The sequence below is a fragment of the Perissodus microlepis genome, chromosome 17, assembly GCF_051167445.1.
Source record: "Perissodus microlepis isolate ML-2025 ecotype Zambia chromosome 17, ASM5116744v1, whole genome shotgun sequence".
In the NCBI taxonomy this organism is placed as follows: domain Eukaryota; kingdom Metazoa; phylum Chordata; class Actinopteri; order Cichliformes; family Cichlidae; genus Perissodus; species Perissodus microlepis.
In genome coordinates, this window is record NC_140477.1 from 6,677,647 (window position 1) to 6,704,729 (window position 27,083).

The 27,083-nt window shown below is 40.6% G+C and overlaps 1 protein-coding gene across 1 annotated transcript; it reads left to right on the forward strand.

Annotated features, from left to right (window-relative positions):
• The first annotated feature begins 494 nt into the window (after positions 1 to 494).
• On the forward strand, positions 495 to 16,782 carry lrrn3b (leucine rich repeat neuronal 3b). The gene is made up of 2 exons (XM_084909954.1): positions 495 to 892; positions 13,063 to 16,782. Exon 2 carries the CDS (start codon positions 13,468 to 13,470, stop codon positions 15,595 to 15,597), a length of 2,130 nt encoding a protein of 709 aa, XP_084766080.1. The 5' UTR covers positions 495 to 892; positions 13,063 to 13,467; the 3' UTR covers positions 15,598 to 16,782.
• Positions 16,783 to 27,083: the final 10,301 nt, after the last annotated feature.

The following is a 27,083-nucleotide window of genomic DNA, read 5'->3' on the forward strand; positions in this document are numbered from 1 at the left end:
CTCTGTGGCACCTGTGAGCTCCCAGAGCAGCACCTTGCCCAGACCTTAAGTGGTGTTTACTACCAGACACAAAAATAAAGTAGCTATAACTTCAAAAATTAATGCCATTAAATTTGAGTTGTCATTGGGGGATAGTTATGAGTGTAGGGGACCTCATGTACTTGATCAGTCACAGCACAATCATGAGATTTTCCTCTGTTTTGAGGAATCTTTACAAGGACTACAAACTATCTTAAACGGATGCCGTTAGGTGGCCTTATTTTGAAATAATGTGCCTTTGCTCTTTTAGACAGCACTTCAGCTCTCATCGCTGGCCTGCGTGACTCGTTAATTTGGATATTTTTTGCAGCGTGCTTCACCTCTAACAGAAAAAGACAGAGACGAGAACAGGCTTCTGGGAGATGACTGACGGCTGCTCTCGGCCAACCAGAGCAGGGATGCTGCGCGCACCTCGCCTGCTTCTCTGACGCTATTGGCTCCTCTCTGGAGAGTCGGGGGTTTGTTCTAATATTAATGACTGCCGAGGAGACGGCGGCGCATCTATGTGGTCCGCCTGACACTTGATCGAAAAGGAGAGATGCGTTCGTAACAGCCGCTGTTAAGACGAAGGGAAGGGAAGGAAGGGAAGGGCACGAGGATCACACGAATCTTTCTCCGTTCCTTCGCCACACTGCTTTTGGACTTTGCCGTTTCGCCTCATGCAGAAACCCGTGCGTTTTCCCGAGGAATAGAGACCACAACTGATTCCTCATCAGCTGCGTGAGAACAAGAAGACCACACATTGTTGACTGGCTTTATGTTGCGCGCTGGGGCTCTCTCCCGTCATCGGAGGGGCGCACTTGATGGGAATACAGACACAAAACTGCTTTGTATCCGAGGGTGATGAAACCCGGTAAGTTTACTCTGTTTGCTGCTCTAATTTATATTTGTCGTTTTCGTCCGTGTCGCGCGATTGCGTCTGCGCAACGGCTCACAAGTTCACGAAAAAAAAAAAAAACGAACGAAATTGAGCGATTCCTGTGTTTTTTGTCGCACACACAGAGGAAAAAATACACATCAGGTTGCTTCCTAAATGTCAGTCACTCATGTGCCGATTGCAGAAATTAGGGACAAATACTACTGGATAACGAATCTTGTGACTGGCCTCGAACCTCCCTGTTTGGATGTAGGGACGCGCTTTTGCGCAACTATGCAGGATGCGCCTTTTAACCGGACCGGATTTTGGCTGTGTTTGGATTAAGAAGGAAAATCAGTTAAAGACAAGAAAAAGACAAGCCCCCTTGGTTGTGTGTGTGTGTGTGTGCCTGCGGGTACGCTTCTATGTTTGTGTGTTGGTGGATGGAGTGATTGGCTGGCAGCTTCATGTCCTCGGGTGCTGCTTAGTGAGCACACACCAGACACGTCTCTAAGAAACCCACAGAATGTCCTCCCCCTCCTCCTCCCCTCACTCTCCCCCTCTCTGTTAAACCTTCCTGTTGCAAACACAGAAGTCGATACCCACACATGCCACGAGAGTACACGTCCACTGGCTTTATTTTTCAAACCCCATGCTCCTAAAAGGCTGATTGCTTCCTCCGCGGCTGTGCCATACACCGGATCCAGGGCTTTTACTTTGTGATTAACGCATCTACCGGAAAGCACCTTCTTGCGCATTCACCATCATCATCCCTTCACCTGCTTGTGCCTGTACACCCACACATCCAGGGATCCGGCTGGAGAAAGAGAGGGTGGCATTCAGTAATCCCTTAACTGCATTGGGGCGTCTTTCTCTAACCCCCCCCCTCAAAATTCTGTCCCTCACAGCCTCTCCTCTCTGTCCAAAATGTATTCCACTCAGCAGATCTATTATTCCTGAATAATTTGGATAAACAGATAATGGCCGATAATGACAAATGTGGATTTTCACCAAAGCAGGCTATCCAATTCTGATTGCTGTAATCTTCTGTTCAAATGTGTTCTGTGTGCGCACACACATGTGTGTGTTTGTGTGTCCGCTTGCTTGTTCCAAGTGATGGATACAATAGATTTTGGCCTCCACAGTGCGAATGACTCACCCAAAACAGCTGCTCCATGTGAACCACACAATGAAATGCCACACGAGAGCCATCGTGCCGTCACATCCGACACCATGCCACACTGAGAAAACCTTAGCCCTTCACATGTGAATTATGTGGCTGGCTACCCGCAAAGCCTGTATTATAGCATTCGACCACCAGTGTTTGACAAGCAATCCCCGCAACATATTTATCAAATGAGCGAGCAGTGGCAGCTGAGATTTAATGTGATGCAAGATAGAGCCGCAAACTTTGTGAAGCTCAAAATCAAGTATAGACTCCTAACATGGCAGCCACTTTGCAGTTTCTCCCCCAAGTAGTAACAAAAGCAGTAAAACAAACCCGTATTGGTTTTCTTCATTAATTTAGGCACACTTGTTCAAAACAAATCAATATTACATGTCCACCAACAAGTCATACGCTTAAATTGTGTGGCTTTGTGAATTGCCTATTGATCTGCGTGAGAAGCAGAGGTGGGGTGGGAAAGGTATTGTGCCTGCAGTGGCCTTGTGGAGGCTTTGAGAGCATGATCGGCAGCACGGTGTGGGTGTTCCATATTAATTTTTCTCTATAGTCAGAGGGCAGCAGGTTGCAGCGAGGTGAGAATTATGTGTGGGTGCCAAATGCTACTATTGGTTTGAAATGGAGTTCAGAAAGCTCCAAGTGTAAGTGCCATCACAATCAAGTTCATCCTTTTTTTTGTTTTTTCTTTGATGGCGATAACAAGATGCAGAAGTATCCATCAGGGTGCTCCTCAGTGAAATCCATGTAAACATATTCACAAGACAGCTGCGGGGGATCAGCCCGTGCAGCCAAGCATAGGCTCTCTGGTAGCATCTCCATTCCCAAACAAACACAGGCACCCGTTAAAATGGAATAAGCAGAGGCAGAAGGCAAAAAGGAACAGTGGGGAAGAGAATGGTGTGCATGTTTGTTTCGGAGCTAGTGGGTGGACTTGAAAGAAACAAAGAAAAAAAAGCTGTGGATCAAAACATGCCACGATGGAAACATCCGTGACATTTTACCATTTTCAGTCCGTATCAAAGGTCAAAACAGGATGTGACACTTCCTTTGTATCCACTGACATTTACTTCTTGGATTTGGACTTTTTGGTACTTAGCTTGGGCACATTTCTGGTGGGAGTGGATTTAAGGATTTAGTAGTGCCAGAGCACGGCTTTACCAAAAAAAAAGGTGCACTCAAAACCAGACCGTGTGTTAACAGCAAAATGCCAGGCCTGTGAGAATCTAGGACTGATGCTCACAATAAAAATCAAAGCTGCTAACCGCTAATTAAGCTGCTCTTCGGCAGACTCACATCAGAGCGGTACACGTTAGCGACATATGCCCATATTGCAGTTTAAAACGCGAGCAGAGACGAAGGAGGACATCTGAAGGGCCACTGCTGTGCGGTCCATCTGCTCTGCATTCTGACTGATACGTATAGGCCCTTAGTGTGCTGACGGAAATGGTAGTGATGCTGCATCCCGAGAACAAACCCAGCTGAACTGTTGTTGAGCTGCCGTGATCGATGCACAGAAACACAAGCACACATGCTCAGTTGGCCACGTGAACGTATGTGCCAAAATGAGCATGTATACAGAGAATATCTGCCCGCAGACACAGAGCATTTTGGAAGAACCCCGTCTTTGGTCTTTTTGGGCTAAGAAAGAGTAGCTGAGAATGAAAACAGAAAAGAGAAAGCCCATATCAAACCCCATGAAATCATAATAAAGAGGCCCAAGCCAGCGATAAATGCATTTCAGTGGCATATAATGATTGATTCCATCTTCTGTGGGAACCTATTCTCTGCAGGCTTGTGGCCCCTTGACCAGCCATATATTATTCATATAAATATAGATAGGTGCGCATCTTAGAGGGAGCTCGCATGCCACATTTGCACCTGCAGATTCAATTTGGCTCTGACTTTGAGGGATATGCCGCTGGCTCCATTTCCCCTGCCTTCCCCCTCCACCCCACCCCACACCTTCCTCTTTCATTCTAGCTAGCAGCTATACATGGAACATTATGCAGATTTTTGTCAAGAGTGAGTGCGATTATGTTTGGGGAGAAATGAGTGTTGGAATGTTCGCTACGCCTTTGACCTTATCAGCGGCAGCCTTAAGCTGGATACCTTGGCTTAATTTTAATAGATGCAGCACTATGCGAATTAGACAAGGGGACCTAGCTGTGCTTTTTCACCGTGTGGCACGTTCTGCATGCATTATGCGAATGAGCCCCTGCGTGTTTGGGTTCTCTTTTTTTTCTGCGAGGCCACAGTCTGCTACGTTACGTGTCGGCAAATGCACAGATCTCTTTTTCTCATGTATTTGCATGTGTTCCTGTCCGCTGTGTGCATGCGCGAGGCAGGTGGGTGCGTTATATAGTGTTCAGTAGTCCACCTTGTGTGTGTGCGTTTGTGTGTGTGTGTTCTCCCTCACTTAGCCCAAGGGCATGTCTTGTCCAGAAAAGAGCTGAAAAACCAGAGATAGGGGGTCCTGTGGTTAATTTGGAACATTGATTCTACATTAAGAGTCGACTTGCCACTGATTCATGGCTATTCAAGTGCAGATGTAAGGGGAAAGGTTTCCATCTGCTCCCCCATGGATGCACACACGTACACATACATATAAGTACAGGAAGCTTCATTATGCATACACACATAGAAGGTTCTCTTTAATGGACTCTCTCTTGCCTTGGAGAAAGTATAATAGTAAATCAATGAGGCGAAGGGCAGAAGGAGGGACAGTTAAGCCTTCTGAAGGCCTCCACCCAATATGAGGCTTAACTAGAATGTATATCAGACTCGTTGTGATTGCAACATGACCGTGCTGCATGTTCACCACAGGTCCAAGTGCTGCATCTCTGAAAAGAAACACATCTTGAAAAGTTGTGTTTATACAGTAGAGCAGCAGCAGATAAACTATAGCTTTCCAATAATGCAAAGTGGCTGCATGTATTAAGTACATAAAACAACAACCTTAGTCTTAACACATCGCTAATATATTTATTACTCGTGTGGGTGACACTTGAGAAATACTGCCCTCAGTAAATAATAAAATTACAGTTAATGAAACTTTAGTAGTCATCTTACACAAAGTCAAGCTATTTAATCATCATCGGTAATTTTCTAACTTATTATTTATGCCATTAAGTTCTGTGATAAAAGATATTTAGGAATTCGGTAGTAGTATCTCATTCTCCTGGAGTCAAATGCTGCCATTCAGTTGCTGGCATACCAGAAATGTGTACAAGGTCTTTTATTGGTGGCTCCAAAATGCACTTTGAGAGTGCTCTCACATCCATCTTGTCATATTTTAACTCAAATCATGATCATTTCGTAAACCTAATCCAGTCATTTGATTGGATTTAGCTGATGGCTAGTAAGAACAACAGTGGACACAGCAGGACACGAACTGTGTCTCTGTTATTTGAAACACAAGTAACACTTGATTACTTAAAACAAGCACTTTAATTTTTCATAACAATCATCTAAATACGGTTTGTAGGAACACTGCATAGCATTTGTGATCATCTCAGAACTGTTTTAAAAAGATCAGTCGCAGCTTTCCATGAAAGCATCCACTAAATTTTCATAGATATTTTACAAACCAAATTTACAAAATGTACAACATTTTACAAAAGTTCAATCAAGTGTTACCCCTCACATTGCAGTTGGTAATTAGAAAATAGGAGCCATATGGTAAAACATGTATGCACAAGACATAGCATGGCAGGGGTGAAGAGTCTTGGGAAGGCAATTAGGCCAAAAGCAGACACTATGCAGGATAGGCATAGAAATATATAGTGAGACACGATGACATGCTGTCATTCTCCACAGTCCAATGGCTGGGCAGATGATGATGCAAACAGACAACATAAGGAGAAAAATTTCTCAATAAGGACGAGCAGAGAAAAATGTGAGAAGAGCAGGTTTATAAAAAGAGATATTTGGCTTGTATTATCATGAGAAAAAGGGAATGACAGAGTGAATAGAGAAAGAAAAGAGCCCGAGCTAGGGAGAGGGTGATGGGTGAAGAAAGCCTTGCAAGGCTTATTACCAGTGGATCAAAATTCCCAGTGAACCGTTTCTACAATACACAGGCTATTCTCCTGAAAGAGGAGGCAATTCGACTGCGCCCTACTTTCCACTTACGTCTGACCTTTATGTCTTCCACCCAGTTTTACCACAGTAAGTTTAATGTCTACCTCTCAGCAGATGCAATACTGCCTTGTTACCGCTTAAACCATGCAGGCCTCATAATCATCTCCCCGAGGGCCAATATGCTTCCCACAAAAAGAAAAAAACTTACGTCTTGATCTCGCAAATTTTTCTCCTTGTTTTCGGCCATTCCTGCCGTTGCATGCAGAACTTGTGTTTTGTATAACAAATGATTGCATTTTCTTTCTTAGGTCAACTTGTCTCCACACAGGGCACTGATGAGCACCCAACCTGTGACAAAGCAATCACCTCTCTTTCCCCGCTTCGCTAAATCCCATCCAAGCCCTGTGAAGCGAGCGGGAGGATTTATAATAACTCATTTCAATAAACAGAATAAAACAAACAGTTCTGCCCGGCCGTTTGGCCGCCCAACGACTTGAGTCAGGGTTTCCTGAATTAGCGCCGCAGAGCCACTAGGACCACCGCTTTCTGGCCCTCCTGTGCATACTCATTAATTTCAAGTGGTCATATCTCACTGGTCTCTAATCAAACTGTATTTGTGCCATTACTATCCTGTGCAGCCACAGTGTTAGGATAATGTAGATGGTCTGGTGGGAAAGTAAGTGAGGTGTTGCCAAGATGTGAATGAAAAAGCTTTTCACCTTGACAGCGCGTGAACCTCTTAACCGAAGCCTTGTCCTAATTCGCCCGGTACCATTTGCAGATTACAGAAAACCTCTAAACACTATAAATCATATAAAATAATCTCTAAATTACAGAATCAGATTCATATTTAAAAAACAAAAAGCAAAAAAAAAACCAAACAGGGCAGCAACATGTCAGCGTAAATGTGCAGCATTCTAATGAGGAGAGATTCGAAGGCTTTCAGTTGTGTCAAAGGTCATTCTAATTAAGAGTGAAATGTGCGGCTAACAAGGTCTAAAGCCATAGCGGTTCATAAAGGTGACGCAATCACGCTGTCATTTCCGAACAGCATCTTTACTGGAATATGTCAATAACTACAGAAGCTCCTTACTCTAAGTGATGATGCAATAACTCTGCTAAATAAAAGCATCTTAGGCGCCTACACAGAATTTGTGTTCTTGTCAAACATGTGCAAATGAGACGCGGAGGTGAAAAAGTGCACATTGCAAAAAACATTTATACTGAGGTGATGTGGAAACCAGTGATAAAATATATGTGTATATATATATATATATATATATATATATATATATCAAAATAAATCATGACATACCTGAAGCATGAAGCATGTTTGGGAGCAACCTGCCTGAGGAGATAAGGCTGATTCACTGACGTCCTTTGAAAAGATTCTAAAAACACATTTTTGTAGAGCTGTATGTATGTTTGTGTGAAGTCTTTTTTAAAATTCTTTTTTAAATCACTGTTTGTGTGTCTTGCTTGTTTTTATCATATTCTGTACTTATTATGTCATTATGTTACGTTTTTATTAGAGGCTGACCAATATATCAGCGGGTCTGATGTATTGACTGATAATAGTTCCCTGTGATGGATACACGGATACATTATTTGCAGATATTGCTGGTATTTGTAAGGATTCAGTACACATAATAAATGTTAGGGAAATCTGTTTATGTTTCAAGTGTCTGAAAGAAAAATATCACCCGATACATTGGATTTTTAAAATCACCAGCTATCAGTATATGGATCACTCTTAAAAATCCTATATAAGTCTAATTTTTTCTTTTACTTAATTCTTACTAAATTACACAACGTTAATCAAATTTGTTTTTGTGTAACCTCACAGTTTGGCTTACCAGTCTGTTCATATTATTATTAACTATAGTAATTAATTAAGTATAGCTATTATAGTATAGTAGTATTATAGTAGTAGTAATATTATTGGTATTAAAATGATGGCATACAAATTTATGTGGTACACAGTTTCTAAAAGTACTGCATTCATTAATTTGCAGATATATTGAAACCTTTGGCTACTAAGACGGAATGGCTGTGTTAAATTTCAAGACGATCTCGTGTAGTGACAAACCCACAAATAACAAACCACCTGACTCTGCAGCTGTCTTTAGCGCAGCAGAGCTGTATAGCATCTTTCAGGTCATAGCGTATATTTCAGCTGCAGCAGGCAGCTGTTTCCTGCAGCACGTTATCAGCCCAGCATCAAACAGCAGACAGTCAAAGTTCTGCCTGGTGAATATATCGGAGGATTTAGTTTCTCTTGATTTTTGTGCTTGAACGCAAAAGAGCTAAACAGAGACTCAATTTTGGACTTGCGTACCTCAGACGGATTGAAGTAAAACCCCAAATTGGGCGATAATGTTTAACCACACAAGCTCAGCCTGTTAATAGGTATCAGATCTTTTATTTAACTGTTATAAGATTATAATGTGTCAGTGTCTCTTCAGGCTTTCACGTAGGAGATGGAGAGCAGTGTTGGTAATGAAACCCAGTGGTGGTAAACAAACCCGTATTTCACCCAGCTAAGGCAGTCTTGAAACGAGGCAGATACAAGCAGCTTGTTTTGCTGTGATACTCCCAGCCAGGATTAACACTGCTGAAAGTGGAAAGCCCATGGGCTACACTGCCAGCCTCCCACTGTAATGGAGCTGCTCGCCCACCACTCTCTTTCTCCTCTGACACCTTGGAACTTGTGCTTCATGAGTGAACACCTTAGCCTGACCTATAAAAGGTCCCCTGAACAAATGTCAAAGCTTTGGCTTAATGCGTTAGCGCAGGTAGACATTAGGTTGCTGGAGATCCCATTACAAGCTTTCTGTGTTCTGTTCTAAGGTGTTGATTTTGTACCTCCGTACTCAGGATTTAGTAAAGCTTTTCCACACACAGATTACCAGCATCCATCTTTGAATTCAATTTACCCTAGCCATATTAAGCACATTTCTCTATGTCCAGCAGTTACGTAATGTTTTTTCTTGTTTCTTTCTACTTTTTTCGTCTTTGACTAGAATTTGACTGGATCAAGCTAAGATTAATATTTCTTGCAACGACAGCATTACAAGGGTCAGTAGAGGTTAATAGCTCAATGCCACAACAGAAACGAAGACGTTTCTCCTCTGGCAAGTCACTTTGTCTTCCAGATCTCTTCTTTCCCTTCTCCCTCCACTCACGCTCTGCCTCAATTACCAGCAACTGAGCAGTGGACTGTGGGAATTAGCTCTGTATAGTAGCTGTGTGTGTGTCTGTGTGTGTGTGTGTGGGGATGTGGTTCGGTAACTTGACTGGATTTTTACTAATAGGTTTGTACAAGTGGTAGTCATGGTGCAAGGCCTTCAGAATATAGACTGCCTGTTCGTTGGGCTCCGCATTATTCAGTCGCACGATACCAATTTATGTGATCAACTGCCTGTAGATGATTAGGATAGTGCACTTAAAATAATGCAAGTATGGGACAATATTCCAACCATAAGCGTATTGAAACTCTATTAGGGATGGGCATTTCAAGCAAAAATACTGCTTGTATTCACTGGGAGCTATTTGGATATTCCTCAAAGAGCATTTCAATTGAGGCTCTGTTGTTGAAAGCTTTACTGTTGTAACATCTTCCGTTTGTCCGTTTTCTGCAAGACACACACTGTTGGCCACAACCATATCTAAGATCTGCATTTTTATGAACCACATGTTGGATTATCATTAATAGAATTTCATCCTCATTAATCAGCAGGGAAATATGTTCTTCTTGCTGGCCTCATCATCATGCACATTGTCCTGTAAAGCCTTCCTAATCCAGTCCTTGATTTTTGATGGAAAAGCAAGCATTAGCGTCCGCCAAACCAAATGAAATCCCTCTCTCAATCTGTCCCTATTTCCAAAACCTCTTTAGTGTCCACGATGTCATCCTCACATCCATCCTCGCCAGAATCTAATGGAGAAGCAGTGTGCTGTGAAAATAGGGCAGTGCTGTGTCTTACAGCACACCAGTTCCCTTAGCAGGAAATATTGATTGAAACATTAATTAGTCCGAGAGTGTTCCCTCTGACGTAACTAGCTGGTAAAACAAATAACAGCAGCCCGTCTTGGAACCACCTGCAGCGAATTCACAATAAAGCTAAGCCATAACAGTTAACCTGACCACATTATGCTGCTGGTAATTGTGATTACTAAGGAGAAAAAGCCAGGGCGAGCAGAGGTGAGAACTAAATGCGGTAGGCTGTATTACAAAGTCTGTCCTGTGCTTCCAGGATATGGATCAACTGCATAGCCCACGATGGAGAACCGGTGCTGAGGGAGAGAGGCTAAGTCCTGTTTATCAGAATTCTCTGGGTGTAGAAGCTTATTAAAGTGCCAGGTGCTTTTGAAAAATAATACCCCCCCTTTCCCCACACACACACACCACCATCCCCACCTTCTCCCTCTTTCACAACCTTACTGTCTGCCTTCCCGAACCAAACCACGCTCTAGCCAGTGATGGCACACAGGTTGAGGAATGAACCCTGGGCTTGGCTCTACCAGCGGGCAAACTCTAGCATTTCTGCTTCCTTCAGAAGTTCTTATTCATTTATTTATTTCACCCACCACCACCACCACCACATCTCCCCCGTGGCCACCGAGGTGGAAACAGTGAAGGTGATGAAATGAAATCATTTCTCTTCCCTTGTTTTCACTTTCCAGCCACCGTCACAGTTCTCTTGATTCTTTCTATTTCATCCGCTGTCTCTTCTGACTTTTCTCATGATGTGGCGCCTGATCTCATAGGCCCCAAAATATCACAAGCACCATCAAACCCATCTGTTCAGTAAGAGGCAGTCACATATGACAAATTACATACACTTCAACTGTGGAGCTTCTGCCACGTCAGGATGTGATGGAGACACTAATCATACGACGGTACGAGAGACAGTAGATAAAAAAGATGTGTGAGTCACATGAAGGAGGAAGCATCTAAGCTATACCCATATGGAAAAGAAATAGAAAAAACTTATAAAAGACTTGCATCAGCTTTAGCTTGTTTCATGTAGTGAATCATATAAGGCTTATATGATTTACTCATGAAAGTGGCCACTTTCTCATTACTTTCATATATTGTTTTACGAAGTATCAAAAACATACAAGTTTCATTTATATAATTTTTCAAGGAATCTTATATCTGTTTTCACTCTTGTATGCTTTTCATACAAGTTTCACACAAGACAGATACAAACTTTATAAGATTTATATATATCTTTTCCATATGGGTAGTTATATATCTACAATGCTTAAAAAATGGAAATAATCATACAATAGTCTTTGTTACATAAGAATATTGAACAAACTTACAAAGGCCAAATATTGTTACAGGTGAAATTGTTTGCCTTTTACTTTGAAACGACCAAAATATGCCTACATTTCCCAGAATTCCATTTTAGGAACATCTGTAAATACCGTATCACTCTTTAGAAATAGTCAGCGGCACAAACATATGCGTTTTTAACAGTTAAAAAAGACCCTGAGAGCAAATATGTTGACCTACAAATGAAGTAAAATATGCACAATAGCCTTGAGCTTTCACTCAAATCAGACTCTGTCTAAAATCAGTGCAATGGATTTTATCCATTGCCTTTAATTTAAATGTCTCAGAGAAATTAATGGATAATTTACTAGCCTAAAAAAATCCCAGAATAAAATGGAAATGTCAGAGAAGTGTGCACCACTTTCTGCTAACAGTACTGTACTGCATTTTATAGTTCCTGTTGAGCCCATGAGAGTACATGACCTTAAACTGTCTTGTATGAAGTGTAATGAAAGGGTGAACAAAGGCAGACAATTTAGACAAAGCTAACTGCACTGGGCAGATAATTGAATTTTAATTTTAATTTATAATATTTCCTTCAATTTATTATTCAGACAGGATCATCAAAATGAAAACACTTATTGTGCCATGCCGTGTTTGGTAATGATGTTATTGTTTTTCTTTTCAGTGCACCCATTTCCTTTATTACAACCCTGTTCATTTATGTACTTATAGATGCGGCCGAATGACAATGAAATGCCAATGAAATGCATTTTTTTCAGTTCAGTAAGACCACAGATATTACATAAAACTACTAAACAATCGTGACACTCATCACCGACCTAAATGACTGTGATCATCCTCAAATTTTTAAATGAAAAAGAACATAGATTTAGCTGATGATCTTCGATCTGTGACTATTTTATCCATTATTCAAATATCCATGTTCAAGACAATACCATAATAATCACTTATTTTCTTCACTTCAGGCACCTTTTAGTAATCTGTGTCCATTGGTAAACTGCATGACCTGTTTTTCCAGAAATGCTAAATCCTATTAGCATACAGATGTGCTGATTGCTAAAAAGATTAATTACGTCAACACGTTAATGCATTTTAATTTTCATGGCAGTCGGTTGTTGCGTCTCCTAACAAACAGGTGCAAACTGCATCTAGGTCAGCTGTTTAGTTTGCATTTACAGCCTAACCGTCTCACTCCATTGTGTATTACTGGCTGCCCATTTACTTGTTGCTATAGTGACTGACATATTCTAGTGTCTTTGAGTAGCTTGCCCTAAAGGGTAATGCTTAAGCCCTAGGATGTCTGCCATTTAAGAATCTTAATGAAGCCTTCTCTTTAACCAATAATAGACTCATACTGCTAGCATCAAGATTTAGTGCTATATAGTAGTGGTACATGTGGTACATCCTCAGAGTGAAGTCTAGAAGGTCAAGCAGATATAAATCCATTGTTCTACGTCTTGAAGGGAACGTGTATAAATGTCAACATGCATCAGTGTGCCTATAACAAATGTCAATATGTCCAAATCCTTTTCTTATGACATGCTCATTATCTAGTAATACTCACATGTTTCTCTCTGTCTTGTTTGTTTTACCCAGGTAGGAATGGACTGGGCTATGGATTCTGGAAGCTAGTAAAGACAATCAGTGAGGACGGTTATCTTTAAAGAAAGAAGACGTTTTATGGATACCTATAAAGGTTCTTAATATAAGTCTTTTGAGGTGTAATATTGGTCCAGGCTTTTTTCTTTTTTCCGCCTCCCACCTATTTTTGGCTCGCCTGATTGCACCCTTGGCCTCAAACCCTGACACCAGCATTGAGTGAATCAAGGGCATCTACATAGGAAGACAATAAAACACTAGGGAGCCCTGTGGCAGTTGCGGCAGGGCTGATGAGTCAGTTGCCACAGCGGCTGCAACAAATGAGTAATTATTTGTGAAGTTAATAGCTGAGACCAATCAATCTACAAGGACCAATTTCTGACTGGAGGAAATCGGTCCAATATGAAGGACTTGTCATTTGTGGATCATCTCTTTGTTGGCTTGGCCATGGCCTCTTTTGTTGTAGCCACTGAGCTGAGGCCTGATTGCCCAAAGCTTTGTGTGTGTGAGATTAGACCCTGGTTTTCCCCTACTTCTGTCTACATGGAGGCGCAGACAGTTGACTGCAATGATTTGGGACTCTTTAGCCTGCCAGAAAAATTACCAGTGGGCACGCAAGTACTGTTACTGCAAACAAACAACGTCGAGAGGATTGACAGACCTTTGGATTACATGCCCAATATTACTGAGATTGATTTATCGCAAAACAACTTATCCTCAATCAGCAACGTCCACCTTGGGAATCTTACTCAGCTGCTCTCCCTTCACTTAGAAGAGAACTGGATACGAGAGCTTCCTGAGCAATGCCTGTCAGAAGTGGCGAACCTTCAGGAGCTCTACATGAATCACAATCTCATCTCTTCTATCGCTCCGCTGGCTTTCCAGGGTCTAAGCAACCTTGTGCGACTCCATCTCAATTCTAACAAGCTGAGTGTCATTAAAAGAGAGTGGTTTGAACCTTTGCCAAATCTGGAGATCCTAATGATTGGTGAAAATCCAGTTCTTTCTATTGATAACATGAACTTCAAACCTCTAAGTAACCTCCGCAGTCTTGTTCTTACCAGAATGAACCTGTCCCAGCTTCCTGATGATTCACTGGCTGGTCTTGATAACTTGGAGAGCATCTCTTTCTATGATAATATTTTTCCCGAGGTTCCTCACTCTGCCCTGAGAAATGTCAAGAATCTTAAGTTTTTGGATCTAAATAAAAACCCCATTACTAGAATACAAAGAGGGGACTTTGTGGATATGCTTCATTTGAAAGAACTAGGGATTAACAGCATGCCAGAGCTAGTTTCCATTGACAGCTTTGCCCTCAATAACCTCCCTGAGCTGACCAAAATCGAAGCAACCAACAATCCTAAACTCTCTTATATCCATCCTAATGCTTTCTACAAACTCCCACGGCTGGAAACCCTTATGTTAAACGGCAATGCTCTCAGTGCCCTCCACAGGATTACTGTCGAATCTCTTCCAAATCTGAGGGAGGTAAGCATGCACAGTAACCCAATCCGCTGTGACTGCGTAGTCCGCTGGATGAACATGAACAAGACCAACATCCGTTTCATGGAGCCTGACTCACTATACTGCGTAGAGCCTCCGGAGTATGAGGGCCAGCATGTCCGGCAGGTGCACTTCAGGGAGATGATGGAGATTTGCCTGCCACTGATATCACCCGAAAGCATGCCAGGGCACATTAAAGCACAGAGCGGGTGCTCAGTGTCACTTCATTGTCGGGCTTTTGCCGAACCAGAGCCGGACATCTACTGGATCACCCCATCTGGCGCAAGGGTCCTGCCTAACACCGTATCTGACAAGTTCTACATGCACCCAGAGGGAACCTTTGACATCTACGATATAACAGAAAATGAAGCCGGTGTTTACACCTGTGTTGCCCATAATTTGGTCGGTGCTGATCTTAAATCCGTCTCTGTAGAGGTAAACGGATATTTTCCCCAACCTGTCAATGGTTCTCTGAATGTTGAAGTCAAATCAGTGGAGACACACTCCATTCTGGTCTCATGGAAGGCTGGCCCTGGCACTTTGGCTCCCAACATTAAATGGTACACTGTTTCAGATGCCAACCATCCCACCATGGCTTTTACCACCAGGGTTCCCTCAGATGTCCAGGTGTACAACCTTACCCATCTCAGCCCCGCCACTCACTACAAAGTCTGTGTGGATATCCGCAACATCCACTACAACCATGACACCAAATGTGTCACTGTCACCACTAAGGGATTAGAGTTGGCAGCCAAGGACACAGAAAAATGGGATGCAGCAGTAATCACTGTCTTTGGTGTGCTCCTGGCTGTGATTTCAGTGGCCTGCCTGTTTATTTATGTGTCTCTGAGGAACCACCACCTTTATGGGGATATAAGGAAATGGGACTCTAAAGCTTCACTGATACCAGTGGAAGCTCCCGGTATGCACTCATCTTTCTTTACAAAGCTGTGGGTTACGGGTAAAGGACTGCCAAGTGGAGTAGAAGTGAAAGCCACAGTCATAAATGTATCTGACAATGCCTTTTAAGAACCACAGCTTTGTAGAGCACCACACACCTACAGCAAATGGACAAGGCCACTGGGCAGGGGTGGACGATGATATACTGTTTTCAAAGGCATACCCATTGCCCGTTCCCAGCTCAGATACACTGGGAGAACTATTACTGGAAGGGGATGGAACGGTTTAAATTGACTACATGCTATGCCAGTTTCAACCCTAGTTGAAGTGGTGGCTTTGTAACCATCAAACCAAGCTAACATCAACAGGAAGGGGTATTTACTGCAAAAAAAATTCGATTACAGTACCATTCATACAGAAATGCAGGCAGAGAAAAGAAAGTGGACGTGTTGAAGGTCAGCTCTCTTGTAATTGACTGTTAAATGTGTTCAGAGTTGTGGAACTGTCCGTGTGGTCCCAAGCAATACCGTCTGTGCTTTGTCAAACATCCATAGACGAGTTAGAGATACAGTAATAACACCTGTCTATTATGGGAAGGGAGATTTATTAGAGTAGACAAATAACAGTGACTATGGTGTAAGCCTTTTGATGAAATATACCCCCCCTTTTCTATTTAAAAACGGATTCTTGATTTTTCATGGAAATATTGTTATATATTCTATTATGTTGATGTAATGACAAATCCTCTGTATGTGAACAATTTAAATGGGTTTTAAATGAAGGCAAGGAGCAGACTACTTTTGATTACAACATCACATTAAGCTTAATGAAATTCAGCGACAAAATGGGTATCTAGAGAGGATATTTGCCAAATGGCTGTTTATGCTTTGTAGTTCTCATTGCAATGGTGACTGGCAAAAACACTGGACTCAAACAAATATATCGAGTTGTTTAAAACTAAAACGAGTGATGTTTTATCTCCTCAAGAGGTGGTTTGTTAATGCCCTGGTAAGTGCCTACAACAAGAGCTACGTGAGGTAAACGGAGAGGAAACTGAAGAAATTCATCAGCCACAGCAAAACACAGTCATGTCATCATTGCAGTCACAAGCTATTCTCCAGTACTTTTAGTGGAAATACTTTCTCAGTATTTTTAGCATACATATTTTAAGAAAACATTTTGTTGTTGCTTTGGGTGTCAAGTTAAAAAGCCATTTTTATATTACCTGTATTATATGTGATCAATGGGCACAACAGACTAATTAAGAAAAGCGCTAAGAAAAAAAATAAATGTCATTGTTTCTTTTACAAACAATTGCCTACTTTCTCTCATTTTATTCTCATATTTATAACAACAGCAAAAGGGACCTGTTATTTTCATTTTCATCTCTTTTTTTGGGCTCTACTTGAATAACTTTGCACGAGTTATGGTCCTAAATAACGATTATTTGTGTATAAATAACCCCTAATTTATACATTGGGCCTTGGTGCAACCTCTGCTGCCTGAAACAAGCCCTTATAGAGCCCTTCCTCCCCCTTTAAGCCAACTTTCCTCTTATTGGCTGCCCCTAATAAACCATATTCAGAATATCCTCTGTCAGTGAGATCATACAGAGGCAAAGGCAGAAAATATTGTCCGAGTATAAAAGCAGTCTGATGGCTGAACTTTTGGCTGTGATTTATTGCCAGGACGATGTTATCGGCCCATATTAACTATTTCCGATTTATTGGTATCGACATTTGTAATTTGACCATAAACAAACATTAAACAGAAATAGATAAAGTCTGGGAGAAACACCCTTCAACCATGTTACAGCTATTGATGTTGCACAGTGTGGTCCACCACAGGTCATGCCACAACTTTACCCTTGGCAACTGTTTTTGAATGTGCTTTGAACACCACAAACTCAACAAGCAGCTGATCCAAGCAGAGTCGGACTAATCTACTACATGTTTGACAATAAAACAAGTTTATATTTAAAACTCATCATCATAATATCTTAGTGCTGACTCATAACTACACATAACAAATGTTAGGGAAATATTTTTATGTTTGTCTGAAAGATACTAAATATTGGCTGATATATCAGATTTTTCCCCAAATATCAGTATTGATATCGGAAGCCATTTTGCTTATATTTTATTGTTATTTGTCATGCATAATGACATTCTCACATTTACATTTTTGCTTTTTAACCTTACTGTTGTTTTAAGTCTTAGTTAATTTGCCTTTGTTTATATGCATCAGAATATCGGAATCTTTACTCTCTCAGTTTTAAAAATCCCAAATCGGGATCTAATTACCTGGACATACATTAACCTCTTTGTTCTAAACTTTGGTCTTGTTTAAAAGGCACACCCATGATTGTACAACAGTAGAAAGATGACAAACAATAACAAAAAGCATAGTAAATCCCCTTTAATAAATATACTCATGTCATCATCTTGTAATGGTGTACAGTGAAATGTGCCTTGACTTTTATATGACATTTCAACTGCAAGAATGTAAAACAGAGTATTGATAATGAGAAAATGGTACAGAAGAAAAAAAGTCTTTTGAATCAGACCACAGGGGATGAGTCAAGGGACTTCAGCTGAATGGCTGAGTGGTCGTCCTGACCCTGGGAAGAAAAAGAAGAAGAAAAAAAACAGCAACAAAGAGCAGAACTCATTAGTCGCCTCATTAAGAACATGTTCATCCTTCAGCTGGTCTGAATATAGTCACTGTGTTGCAGCTACAGCTGCTGCTGCTCGTGCTCAGACGGGAACACAACGTCCCTACGACACTGAGATAAAGTACAGTATACCAAAAAGTCATGTGGAGTGGCACGGAGCCGAGTCGAAACTTCACATTTTATTTGTCTTACTGAATTATCCAGCACATAGAACATTTCACATGAGAAAGCCAAGCATGATGAATGGCTGTCAGAGGCAGAGTGACATGGTGGATTTATCAAACAGGGCCTAACACTCATACATCAGGCCAGCCTTCAGCACCACGGACAGAAGCTTTTAGAGCTGAGCCATCTGTCAAAGACAAAGGGAGTTAAAATATGACATGCCGTGCTCCTCAGGTATCGCTCAGGTCAGACTAGGTCTGCCTCTTTGCAAGCACAGATGCACAAATGAAGCTTGGCAGAGCTCAATGCCACATGCTTATGTTCTTACATAGATAAAGAAAAGCAATTCAAGGTCACTCGCTGACACAGAGGGACTCCAGAAGAAAACAAAAACACTTATAGGCACAAACAGTTAAGCTCTGAATCATCCAGTCACTCATACCTGAAGTGCTGCAGTTCAGGCCTGACAGTCAGAGGCAATACTAAATGAGTTCACTGACCAAACATGTTCTTTGAGATTAAAGTAGCCCAGAGACATTAGCCTTATTGCCTTTAAACAAATTTCATTATAGTTTTTACACCTTCTGATGTGATTACATATGTCGTAGTTGAGTGAATACACTGAATGTAACCAGGAAACTCATCTCTCCTGCTGTCGGTCCCAATTTCATGCATTTCCACGATCTCTTTGTTTTATCCCCCTCCGCTAGCCGCTGACAGTTTGGGAGATAGCTTCCCCCCCTTCTTCTTTCCTTTTGTCTGAATTTGTACATTCAAAGGAAGCCATATTAGAAAAAAAAAACCTGTGGATTTAACTTAAATCCCACATGAAAAGAACTAGTGAGCTGTCACCATTTAATCCGCAGTGAGGACGAAAAAATTATGTTTCTCGCTGAATCTTCAAATATTTCAAATATTAAAACCCACCTTGTTCTATTCAAAGAAAGCCATCTGCACCATGGCAGATATTAAAGCATTCTCTGTGAAGGCTTATGGATGGGTGTTCCTACTGGTTACATATTCATTTTAATTTTGTAAGGATCATTGTCGGCCTGTCTGAGATTTGTTGCAGCAAACCACCAATGGGAGGTACAAGTTCAATAGTGTATTTATTTATTCTACTTTTAAGTCAGTGGCTAGAAGGTAATTTTCCTTATATGTTATCAGATTACATTTTATAGTGTTAGCCTGTTGATCCTCACTTACTACTACAACAGTGTACATATAGAAGCATCACCAAAATGAGAATGTAGGAAGGTGCTATTTAAACACTTTTTAGTCCATAATTCTCCAAATAGGTTGTATTCATAATAGTTTTATCCATACAACAGCCTGAATAAATGCTTTTTTTCTATATTGAAAGCTACAATTAAATATTGAATTCCCTCGCTTTCCGAGATAAAATTAAAGAAAAAACTAAACACAGCAAAAGGCTGCAGAAAGCAAACAATGTTCACAGCGCTACAGGCATTTTTATACGTTTGAATTATCAGCTTATTAAAGTTACAAACTTCCACATAGGTCAGTCGGTGTAGCTACGGGCAACCACGTTCCAAGGAAAAGTGAAATGTCAACATGCATTTACAATCCTGCTGCTAACACTATATTTAATGCCACTGCTTGCTTTTAAGAGGCCTTTATAGGCAGCCATTGGAGAAACAACCAGATGACCTATGGACTGCAATAACAACGCACTGATTGCTTGTAAGTCTGAATAAAAAGGGATTTGCCTTTGGAGGCAGGTAAAGTGCTTCTATATCATGAGCGGAGGGAGGTCTTTGTTAATGAATTTTTTAAATTATTATTATTATTTTCTTTTAAGCAGCGTGAATTGTTTAACTCTTCACAGGCTTTTTGATGGGTTTTACACGCGTATCTTCAGTGAGCCTAGATTTGTCCAACGCATCGTCCTTCTGATCATGCACCGCTGTGTATTTCCTGAAAAGTAGACGCACAGTGTCAAAGCAGATTTGGTACGACTCGTCGATGGGTGAGCAGTCAAAAGCTATTTGTGTGAGTGCATTTCGGCTCTGCCTGGCCTCTTCCTGTCGACGTTTCCATAACTGTCCATCACTCACAGCGTGTCCCACCGAACAAATGTTGTGCTTTTTTTAATCCTCTGGTTGTTTGCACACATTTACACTTGCATGAAAACGAAGAAACGCAGACCCAACAACACAGTAATTATTAATTACTTCAATTTTAGATGTTTCCTGACTCACAGGAAAGAATTCACAAGGCCACGCAAATTGGAGGTTTCTTAACATAAGTGAAGTGTCATATTGATAAATACACAACCATAAGTCTTCCTGGGGCTACTGTTAAGAATCAGCCTGAGCTGAATGTAGGAATGACACGACTCCAGAGAGAGCTTTCTAACTAATTGGATGACCCATTTTCAAACAGTTGATTAGTTTCCTGGGCTCCTGATTGATCGCTGCCTCTCTTTGTCTCACTGTTCACCTCCATGAAGTGGACACAGAACCTGTGCCTGTCAGATCGATACAGGGGCTAATAAGTTACTCGCATGCATTTTCTCACATTAATAATGTATTGCGAATTAGGGGAGGAAGGAAAAAAATGGGAGGCCCAAAGTACCTAACAAGCAAACACGTCAGGAGATGCAGAGGCACTTTTCTTCTGGTTTTAAACAAGCACGGTCAGCCTCGTGGCACAGATGCACCACCGCTCCCATTAGATTAGTGCTGCAGACGCATCGATATTCCAGTTAGACCACATTAATCATTACTGAACATCAGGGTGAAGTTGTGAAATGGTGGGAAAGCCAGCTACAGTTAAAGACCTCGTAAAAAAGAAATGTTTGTTCCGCAAGCCTATTAATGTAAGGCTTCCATCTGCAGACAGGTCTGCTGCAGATTTTGTTCCCCACTGGTAGGTTTGAAGACGAGTTGGATAATGACTGGTTACAGTTGAGGTTGAGTAGACCAGTTTCTTTTACTTTTGTGGCTTAATAATAATGAATACCCCAAAAAGCTTTTTTATTTTTTCAGGATAAATACCAGTTCACTCTCTGATAATATGCATCCACGAAACGGATAAAGCATGTGGGATAAGTATCACCATTTCTCACTTAACCATGGAAAGCATCCAAGAGGTGGAAATAATGGGAAGTTATAAAATCTCATTGGTTCAGCTTATGTGTGTGTCATATATCCGTTCATTTAAAAAAATAATAATGAGAATAAAATAAATTAATTAAAAAAACACAGCAATTTTTCTGTGAATAAAGTCACAGCTGTGCTTTGGATAAAGCATCCTTTTCTGTGTCAGCGTTGGTGTTTTTCTGAGCTCCCGTGGTCTGCTGGCGACAGGTCTGCCAGTGAAGGACTGTGCAGGTTCAAACAGAAATATACAGGACTCAGCAGAAATTGAAGTGCAGCGCAAAGTGCAAATTTGGAACAATAACCATATATTCAGCCACAGCCTCAGCCATCACGGCCAGGCGGAGCAGCAGCAGCTGCGCTCACATCTAGTAACCAAACTGTCACAATTCAGCCTGTTAAAATGAGTAATAAGTGCTAAATGCATCATAAAGTTTCACACCTCCTTTCGGTAGTGTCTGCAGGGTTTTTCCCTTAACAAGCGGTGTGTAATTGGACTGGACCAACACAACCTCAGCTGTTTATACGGATCAGAAAGAATGTATAGTATAATAAGGGAAATAAAGATTTTGTTGCCCACTGTATTATATTGTACAAGAATGTGAAGGAAAGAAGTAATCCTTGAATCCTGCACTATTATAATATTAAAAGGACTGGACTACTAATAATTACTGATACTACCCAACCTGCTCATCTCGTCAGTAAATACTATTCTTTTTATGCATTATTATGAATTGTGAGTGTGGTCAGAGGTCAGATAGGAGGACCAAGGAGGTCAAGAGGAGATCAGACTATTTCTTAAAATGAAAACATATTGACTTACAATACATGTGGTGCACTTTCTTTCATGAATACAGTAAGGATAATGGCCCAAAACATCAAAAACATTAATTTTAATGGCAAACAGTATCATCTCCTTGGATCCAAAGCACCGTAAAACCTACTGAAAAGCTGGGGAAAGCAATACAAAAGTGACAAAATGCCTAAGGGGGGGGGGGTTGGGGAAGCAAGCATCGGTGATGCTTAGACACAATAACAGGATAAAAGTACAGTTTTGTTTTTAGATTGCTGGCTTTGTGATGTTGTGCTTGTGCTGACTTGTGTGAAGTGTCAACACTGGCTGACAGCAACAACTGCAAAAATAAGAGGCAAGTTGAGATTAAAAAACATTTAGAATCTACTGTGCTGGGCTGTAATGACTCAGACATGTAATTTAGTTCTTCTTGGCACAGCCCAAGGTTTAATGTTACATGGGTTCTACAACAGCTCTTATTTTGAAATGAAGTTAAGGTGGATAATTGGTCACTGGCAGATGCCCACGCTATAGTATTATTAGACGTTTTTTTGCTGATGGCTGACTAATTAAAATGATGCAACGCTTGATGACATGTTGACTTAGGCAACATGCCTCCATGCAACTAGGCAACATGATGATGTTATAATATATCTTGTATAAATCAGATTTTGTGCATATGGGAGATGCTATTTTGTGAAATTAAAATGATAGGATCCCTGCATAAAGTGTGTTAAGTGCACAAGGGCAAAAAAAACTGGTAATTTTAGCCTGTTGCTAGGTGGTTACCAGGCAACCTGATAGTGTCATAATATGTCATGCAAAACGGAAGTATTGTGGGTATAAATTAGATGTTATTGTTGTGAAGTCAAAAAAGATTAATTGGTGGCTGCTAGGCATCAAGATGACATCATAACATCAGATATAGATAAGAACCTTCAGGAGCAAAAGATGTCCCCGTGTGACAAGGTTGGTTGTTCAACTCCTGATAGTGTAGGAGGAGAAACAACAAAAACACAGACATACAGTTTGTGTATTATGAAGCACTGTACATTGTATGCTTGGATTGGGCGGTCTGCTTTGTCATGCCGTAGACCCAAAACACTGTTATATTCTTATAAGGCCATTAATTCAAACCTAATAACTGCTTTCATGTAATGCATTTAAGGCAGTTTTAAAAGACCTGGATGCATTTACAAATGTTTTTCTTGAATATTGTTATTTCTATATTATTTCTGCCATTAATTACTCTTATTGAGGTATTCATTCTTTATTGACACCGAACTTGAGAAATTGTGGTTGTTTCTGTGTTTTATTTTATTATTATTGCCTGTACTTAACTGGTGTATTGATTTTGGTGTGTGTGTGTGTGTGTGTGTGTGTCTCTGTGTGTGTATGAGCTACTAATTTATGCAGCTCATGATTATACTGCTGTCTTTCTTGGCCAGAACACTCTTGTAAAATAGATTTTTAATCTCAAGAGTCTTATTTTTTGGGTTAAATAAAGGTTAAATAAAAACCAAACTAAAAATTCATATTTGTATTTGCTGATCAGTAAAACTTGCAAATAAATTTCAGTTAAGCTAGTAAAAACAAAATCATTATCAGACAATAGCCAAGGGTTATCAGCTTTTCTGCACATGCCAAACCTCTTTTTTGCTTTCCAAACAGACAGTTTACCTGCATGGAAACACCTGCCTGATTGGTCGACAGCACTCAGACTACAAGTGGACCACAAACATAAAACATTAAGCTTCCAGCCTCTTTCCCATATATTATCAAATTCATACAGAAAGTGGTTCTAGAGCTTCTGATCCAGCTAACTTGATCATAAATGAGAACATACCAGGTGTTGTAATCTAATCGAGCTAGTAAGAATGGGTGTATTTTCTTAATCTCCAAAAACTGCAAATAAAATACTCCAAATGGGTTTTAAAAAAAGTTAGATTAATTACTATATTACAAACCTCCCATAAGGGGGAAACATCTTATTCTCACCATGTAATCATACTAGTATTACTTATATCCCTTATATGTCTTTAATCTTGCTGTCTGTAATCGAAAATTGATTAAACTATTGCACCACAGGGCTTTGCTAAGCTCCAAATAAATGTTATGTTGTATGGGCCTATGGCCTAAATAAAGTGATTCTGTTTGTGTGTGTGTCTTCCATCATAACTGGTGGCCTTATTCTTTGATGTAATGACGGCAGTGTTGGGTGGATTTTATTAGATGGGGGTCGAGGCCCATGAGAACCATTGAGCCGAAGAACACCTGCAGCTGAAGCACTGTGCGGTGCTTCTCAACCACGTGTGCCTCAAATTATACCTGACTGCACAACAAGCATATTTCTACACAAGATACTCATCTGTTTTGTTCCTTGCTCGAGTTTTAATACTAATCAAGCATCCCTGCTCCCTGCTGTCTGTCAGGAGTGTTTACACCATTTTTTTTGTTTTTTAAACTAACTCCCAAAATGAACACAAAAGTGGCTGCAGTCCACCATCAATCACTCTCCCGGCCCACCGGGGTGTGTGGATGGCAGCTCAGTGTGATTCCGTACACTGTGCGGCTGCATGTGGCTCGCAGTAAGGTTATACAAAATAACCATATTCCTTCAGTTCATTACACGCTTCCCTGGAAACTAGAACAACAATAACCAAGGCCGCGTCTTTGATCTTCATTATCTTTTTGATAAATTCTCCTTTACTCGCTCTGTCCTTGCTTGCTGTTGATATTTATGCTGTTCTCTTCTATCCAATGTGTTCCATCTCATCTACAGATAAGACAAATCCACTACTTTAGATTGTGTCATGGCAAAACCGAGTGACCGTTTCATATTGATGATAATTGTGTTGCACATAAATTTCCCATCCAGATTATTTGCAATTGAAATGAAGGGAGCGGAGGTAGTTAACAGTCTGGCAATCTGCTCTCCTCCATAATGTACGCAACCCGAATGATGTCTCTACTGACTGAAAGCTGTTCATCTATGAAATAAAAGAAACCGAGTGACCTATTAAATTGCATTATGTTAATGGCGGAATTAGCAGCAGACTGTGGAAAACCATCACATTTATTATTGTCCCAATAACAAATTGTTCTCTCTGGAGGGCATGTTAAAACATTTGCCTCTCACTAGGGAATGAAGAACACTTGCATAGTTTGGCGAGGGGGCTCGCTGCTGAATTTGTTGCGATCGCTAAAGAAAAAAAAAATGTGTCAAGAAAAGCTCTAAAAAATGAATGAATGTGATTAAAAGCCCTTTATTTATGTGCTCTCTGCGCGACGAGCTGTAGAGATTTCTGCCATTTGTAAACTCTGTCTCAGTTCTGTCAAAAGAGAAAGCTTTCCTCGGTCCTCTGAAGTGCATCCAAAAGAACATGGGTGATAACGAGGGCCTGGCTTCTCTCTCTCTTCGTCCAGCAAGCCATTAGTGGGAAAGGCCTTTTTTTCTGGATCTCGATTCTAAGAAACAACTATTTCTGTCTCTGCTGGCTTTTCTTTTACGTCGGTAGGGCCTTATTGCTGAGTCCTCCCCGCTGGCATCAAACAAGGGTGTAAAGATTGAGCAAGTGCCATCATTTGCAAACCTGGCACAGGATTAGCAGGGTGAGAAAATGTGAGAAGGGTTATTGAGCCTCATCAGAATCAAAGGGAAGCCAAGGTAATGAGGGGGATTCAATCAAAGAAATGGGACCGCTCTTAGAACACAGAGGTTTTAAGCCCACAGCAGTGAGGAGACAGATACTCTATATATAACTCGACCAAAGCCACATTAGCGTGGGATTCAGGTAGGCTGCCAAATCAATGGATACCATTTTATTGTGAAACACTGATGGGGATGTTCCCTGGTGGCCCGAGGGTCATTTTGGCTTGTCATGAACAGTCAACTTAAACAGCGGTAATACAATAACAAGCACTGAATGAACCGACAGACCTCTGAGAATCCGTGCCACAAGACGGACTTTCTTGCTTTTGTCATAGACTTGTGGGAGGGAGGGTCACACAGCGTGCAGCTGTGCACACTAAAGAGTCACGCAGTCTCTCTTGGCAAGCCATGCAACATCTACCTGCTTTTCTTCCAATAACATTTAAGTTCCAAGGAAAGGACATTCTGAAGAATGAACCAAATGAACACCTCAAAAAAGGATTAAATAGTACTAATATGTTAATTTGACACATAATAACACAAATGTTACTTCACGTATGGTTACAGGCTCTTTCTACATTTTTACAATACAATTTTTAAGCACACGTGATTTTGCCAAAAAATGAAAACATAAAATAACACATGAAAACACATTTTTATAGATATTGCAGTTCTGTTGTCTAAAGAAAGAAAGAAGGTTATATTTTTGTTAGCGTTCGTCTATTTGCCATTCTGTATCTAAACACTATAGACTGAAATGATTTGAATGAATACTGTTTAAATGCACAATAACTTGAATACATGTACAATGTTCCTGAATTAATATTATTGTTTAACCAAAATGAGATTGTGATCGAAAACTTTTTCACTGGATATTTAATACAAATAAACAAAATCTTCATAAATTAAAAAATACAAGAATAATTACACTAAAAATTATGTCAAGCATGTTAAAATGGGTTACAGGCAAATAACAAAAACCTGCACTCTCCACTTATTTCTTCTGCACTACAAACATTATGTAAAAAAAAATAAAGAAAACTGTAGAATACTGTTCCCTTAAGAGTACATACATACTGCTCAGAGAGTGAGCTGCCTTGGCGGACGTTTTTGTGCGCTGAGAGTGCTTCTTGTTTTCCATCCTTTTTTTATTATGTTCAAATAAAGCAGATTTTTCTTTCTCATTGTGATTTCTGTGATGGTGAAATT